The sequence below is a fragment of the Notechis scutatus genome, chromosome 6, assembly GCF_049901735.1.
Source record: "Notechis scutatus isolate UNSWTSFEM ecotype Mainland chromosome 6, rNotScu1.2, whole genome shotgun sequence".
In the NCBI taxonomy this organism is placed as follows: domain Eukaryota; kingdom Metazoa; phylum Chordata; class Lepidosauria; order Squamata; family Elapidae; genus Notechis; species Notechis scutatus.
In genome coordinates this window covers 32275716-32281720 of record NC_142014.1, presented here as the reverse complement: position 1 = coordinate 32281720, position 6005 = coordinate 32275716, and the positions used below count along the sequence as shown (strand labels likewise).

The 6005-nt window shown below is 37.7% G+C and overlaps 1 protein-coding gene across 1 annotated transcript in view; it reads right to left on the bottom strand.

The window, feature by feature from the left end:
- Positions 1 to 704: 704 nt before the first annotated feature.
- CAMK1D (calcium/calmodulin dependent protein kinase ID) overlaps positions 705 to 6005 on the bottom strand; it is a 153102-nt gene continuing 147801 nt past the window's right edge. Inside the window, exon 11 of the mRNA XM_026667849.2 lies at positions 705 to 3511. Within this exon, the coding sequence (XP_026523634.1) occupies positions 3387 to 3511 (125 nt within the window). The 3' untranslated portion in view covers positions 705 to 3386. The remainder of the gene's footprint in view (positions 3512 to 6005) is intronic.

Here is a 6005-nt window from a genome sequence, read left to right as displayed (position 1 = left end):
CATGATTCAGAAGTTCTATAGAATGAGATACGTTTTACAAAAAATTTAAAAAAATCAAATTTAAGAGATGGCAAGAAAGCCTACGGATTCGGAAGGTGTTTTCATACAAAGGCAAAGATTGGGAAAGCAAGCTCAGTCATTAAAACATGCAGTGCAGCTTCATGCATTTTAGTTTTTTTCCAACATCTCCAAGTTGTTAATTCTTCCAGCAACAATTCCCAATTCTGTACCAAGGCTCAGCTTCACTTATCTGTTTCCCATCATTCCTCAATTTGGGTGGAAAATTGTTTTTTGAAAACTTCAGACAAAACCAGGACTATATTGTTTTCCCATCAAGAAAGAAATAATAATAATCTCTCTTTTAAAAAAAAGTTTCTATAGATAAATGAACTGCCATAGTAGGCTTGTATTGGTTTACTATTATTTTTTTAAAAAGATAAAAATAGAATCTATTTCCCCCTCTTCTGTAACCAGAGACCCTTTTCAAAACTTGCATTTTTTTTAAAAAAAAAAGATGAATGACATAATGATTCTAAAACTACCTGCAATCTAAGATAAAACAAAACCAGACATGAAGATCAGGTGCTGGGATCCTGAGATTTAGCAAGAGTACTTTTTAAACTTATTATTAAAATAGATTTTAAAAAATTAGCCTTAATTGAAAAAAATCTTTGATTTATGAAAAATAGTGGCATCGGTGAATCCCCCCCAGGTTGAAATAAAATGGAACAGGACAGCAATTCTCCTTTGCTACATGGTTGAAATGAGAGATCCTTGGTGCTATCTGAGCTTGGTTGTTTTCTTGGAGATGTTTCATGACCCAACTAGGTAACATCATCAGTGCTAGCCTTGTAAAGCCTTTGGGATAAAGGGAAAAATGAGACAGAGAAGGGAATAAGGAAGAGAGAAACACTATTAGGAGTCAATACTGGCCATCAGCGATGAAATCCAGCCCAAATGAAGAATTTCTATTGATTTTAATGGGAAGGACTTAAGCTTTTCTCACTGGCTTGACTGTTGCTTTATTCTGTGCTATTGGCTTATATTCTTGTATTACAAAGATGATTTTATTAACCAGTCTTTTTTTAATCAGACAGGCAAAATCTGCAAGAGAAGGGGACATTTTCCAAGTTTCTTCATGGGTGTGGCACTGGAATTAATATAGACCACATAGACTGATCTAAATATTCAAATGTATGTCCTGGAAGCTCATCTAGCCATATATTTTCAGAAGACAGGACTCTGCTGGTTCCTTTATCCATGATTTAAAATTCACAGCACAGCAACAGATGTTTACATCTGTTTTGGTTTCAACCCAGAGCCAGCGGTTTTGAAGTATTATGGACTCCAGTAACACAGTCTTGGCTGTTAGAGTAGTATTTTCCTCAGTGTTTTGAACTGGTGCAGTGATAATCTGTCAATCTGTGGAGGGGGTGTTAGGTCTGGGTGAGATTAAGAAGAGAATTCCAAGAAACGGGACAGGGAAGATCAAAATTTCATCTCAAAATTATTGTCCCAAAGGTGCTTTTTTCCCCCAAGCTGGTCTTTCTATGTTTTTCTTTGAAGAGGTTTCACTTCTCATCCAAGAAGCTTCTTCAGTTCAGGGTGAATGGTGGAGGATGGAAGAACTGAAGAAACTTCTTGGATGAGAAGTGAAACCTCTTCAAGGAAAAACAGAAAGTCCAATTGCTTCTTGAAAAAAAAGCACCTTTGGGACAACCAGGATCTGGATGAGTGAGAATCTCCATTGACATCTGTCAAAATTATTATTATTTTTTCCCTGGCTCGAAGAATGATTGGAGAGAATTCAAACCGGTGGTTGGGTGTCAAATTCTTCTCCTTCCTTGTGGTTCCCATTTTAGCTAAATCAAGACGTCATAAAAAGGATTTCCTTTCTTTCCTCATTTTAAATCCCAGTCCTATTCTTTGATAGGAAGCTGTGCAGAAAGATTCTAGTAAAATCCACCTTTATTCCGAGGGCCGCACACCAGCAATTTGTTTTCAGATTTGCAAAGCAGTATAGTTGCATCTTAAGTAAACCACAATGGAAAAATTGGACGTACTTTTGCACCTGCTGGGAAGGAAGGTCACATTTCAATGCAAAGGTGGATTTTAATATCACAACTGCCCAACATTTCTGGAAGAAACAGACTTAGGAATCACTCCACAGCTTACTGCAAATAATTGCTGGGTCAGTACTGAAAAAAAAAACCTTTTCTAATTGTAATATTCATAGGGACAAAAATGATATTTTGTCTGGGTGAAGGTTGTCCAGCTCCTTTGCTTAGGAAACTCGATTTAAAAACAAATGATTCCATATTTTAGTAGAAAGAATCACACCAAAGTCGTTTACAGTACATTGATTTCCTGATGTGTCTATTCTGATGTGTTTATGAACTTCCCTAGCTCCACACTGTTTCATTCTTTGCTTTTTCTACAGTCATTTTATACTTCCATATCCCTTTTTATGCTATATGGAATATGCTGGTCTTTGGCCATAATAAAGTTTTTATAGGGTTTTCCTTCCTCTCTCCTCAATTCAATTGAAAAGGGGGGGAAAAACCACACAAGGAAATTTTGAAAGCCCCATTTTAGAGCCCGTGAAGATGAGTCTGGTGCGAATACAAACAGAGAATAAAACATTACTTCTGTGATTAACACAGAAACTTATCCTTAAATTCAACCTATGAAACCTTCCCCTTCCATGAGACTGGAAGGAAACAAGAGCCTGTTCCCATATTCTTGACAAAATAGGATGCAAAAACAGTTCGTTTTCGACGTCATTGCAAGACCCAGACAAGTCTGCAGTCCAGAGTTAGGGAGTTTAAGAAAAATAGGTACATATATGTACATATAAAACACACCGCGAAAGCCTTCCTGATTTGAAAGATTAATGCAACCTTCTTTGTATTCTGGGGGAGGAACCAAGAGGAGAAAAAAACCCAACAAAGCTGAAAATACAAAAAATACAACGGGAAAAAAAATAATGTCTAAATAATCCAGTTGAACTATTTTGTTAATTATAAACCAAAGCAGGTTAACACTGAGAGCTGAGTTAAATCATTGAGGTCCAACATAAGTCAGAACATTTTGGATTCCTGGACCCAGAACCAGGTGGTGTTCTCCTCTCCATCCTCCTGAAAGTCACTTCCGTTTGCGACGAACGCAACTTTTCAGTATCGCAGTATAAAATATGGCCATTTATTTTGTGTGTGTGTGTTGTTTAAATCCTTCTATTCTTGTAATGCTTCGATGTGTTTACAATGCAGGATGAAGTCACCTGGGAGAAAGTTTCCTTCCCTGCCTGTTTGGGCACCGAGATGGGGTCCTTCCTCCCATCTCTGACATCTTCCTTGTTGGGTGTGGGGATTGCGAGATGACCTGGATCACTTGGTCGTTGTGTGTATTGTGGTTGTGGTTATCGTGGTCTGTCGGGGCCTCCTCTCTCCTCCAGAAGAAATACTGGGTGAAGCTGAAGAAGCAAAACTACAGTGAGTAGATGAGGAAATACCTGAAGGAGGAGGGAGAAAAAGAAGCGACATCACCAATCAACATCCATGCAATCGATGGATACAATTCTCACAAGACTGTTCTGACCCAAACCCTTTTCCAATAAGACAAACACGAAGCAAAGGGAACAGAAACCTTTTAATGAGTCTTACGAATCCCCGGTTAAAAGGCTGCTGCAAACTAATTAACTTTGATAAGCAAACCTTGCCAAAACCATATGAGACTGCCAAAAATCACAGATAAGAAATATTTCACAACACAAGAGTCTTCAAATATCAACTTAAGATACTGTAATATCCACGAGGCTGAGTTTCAAAACGTCTTTGCTTCCTGCAAAGGATGTTCGCTTCACAACTGGCTTTTATCTTCTTGAAGGAGGGGCCATTACCTTGCAGCCTTACTCCTGAGTCGCCCGTGCTGCTGCAGATGCTCTTTCCTGCGAGCAATCCTGCATGCATGCACATGCATTTGGCACAGGCTCCTCAGGAACCTCCTCATCGCTGCTGCCAGCCCCACAATCTCTGAAGGCAGCAGTCCACTCCCTAATGGTTCTGGCCCCTCATCTGAGTCCTCACTCTCCTCAGCCATTCGCACCTGCTGCAACTAACCACAACAAAGATATAAGTTGGGGAGTGTGGGAAGCTCCCCTCTCCCTTGAGAATGAGATACATTTTGGGGAATATTAAAAGAGGGAGTCTATAGAGATTCTCAGTCATCCAGGTCATAGTTGTCCCAAAGGTGCTTTTTTCAGGACTTTCTTGTTTTTTCTTTGAAGATGTTTCACTTCTCATTCAAGAAGCTTCTTCACTTCTCATCCAAGAAGCTTCTTTGCTTCTCATCTCCACCATCCAGTCAGAGCTGAAGAAGCTTCTTGGATGAGAAGTGAAATGCCTTCAAAGAAAAAACAAGAAAGTCCTGAAAAAAGCACCTTCGGGACATTAAAAGAGGGAGAATATTATATTTCCCCTAAAGGAGAAGAGGAGAAATGTGTTCTTAAAGGCAGGAAGCAACCTCAGTCTTCTTGCTATAGGAAAACAGCCTCAAGCAGAAGCCTGATGTCTTTAGAAATGGATATTTTGTACCCATTAAGAAAGCCAGGCCATCCTATTCATAAACCAAACGCCTTCAGCCACAGCTCCCCCAGAAGGCTGGAGCTGATAGGATTAAAGAGTAGAAAAACAAAGACTCCTAAAATCTATATTCCCCCACCCAGCTCCAAGGGACCTCCCAGCCACAAAGGGAGTCAGGCAACAATAATTAGAATACGGAAAGGGCACACTCAGTATATTTCACAACAAACAAGCATCTCACCTCCATTTTGTCAGCCCCCCATCCCCAGAAACATGTAGCTGGAACTGAAGTTTCTGGCTGCTAAATAGAAAGAAACCTCCTTTCCTGCAGCCTGCCTCCATTTTATTTCCAGCGTCTTTCTCCCGGATTGGAACTGGACTGGATTTTTCTTCCAACAGAAGGAAAGATCTAACATTTAACCCCCTCTTCCCCCAGGGAAAGAAATTTAGAACAGACGGAAAGAAAAGATTTCTTTACCAATCAAATCTTTATTAGTCAGAGATTGGCAGCCTTAATGAGTATTTAACTTGTAAGTCAAGAATGTTTTGTATTGTGGTAGGTTTAGTTAGCCGTATATTAACTTTTCGATGTTTTTTGTATTTATTTAATGTTTTTCACCTTTTGAAAGCTTTTTAAAAGAATCTTGTGCTATCTATCTATCTATCTATCTATCTATCTATCTATCTATCTATCCATCTATCTTTCTATCTACCTATCTATCATCTATCTATTATCTATCATCTATCTATCTCATCTATCTATGATCGATCAATTGATCTCTATTATCTATGTATCATCTATCTATCTATCTATCTATCTATCTATCTATCTATCTATCATCTATCTATCTATCTATCTCTATCTATCTATCTCATCTATCTATCTATCATCTATCTATCTATCTATCTATCTATCTATCTATCTATCTATCTATCTATCTAACATCTATCTATCTAACATCTATCTATCTATCTACCTATCTCTATCTATCTATCTATCTATCTATCTATCTATCTATCTATCTATCATCTATCTATCTATCTATCTATCTATCTATCTATCTATCTATCTATCATCTATCATCTATCTATCTATCTATCTATCTATCTATCTATCTATCTATCTATCATCTATATCTATCTATCTATCTATCTATCTATCTATCTATCTATCTATCTATCTATCTATCTATCTATCTATCTATCTATCTATCTATCTATCTATCTACCTATCTAGTCATCTCTCTCTCTCAAATATTTTTAATTTTGTGTATTTTATCTTTTTTTTTAGCTTTTAAAAAATTCTACCTTCTTATGCTGATCTGGGGCCATAATAAATAAATCCAATAAATCCAAAAAAGATTCACTCTAATGATCTTTTTTGCAAGCCCGTATTATTCCCATTTGAACCACATATCCCTGATC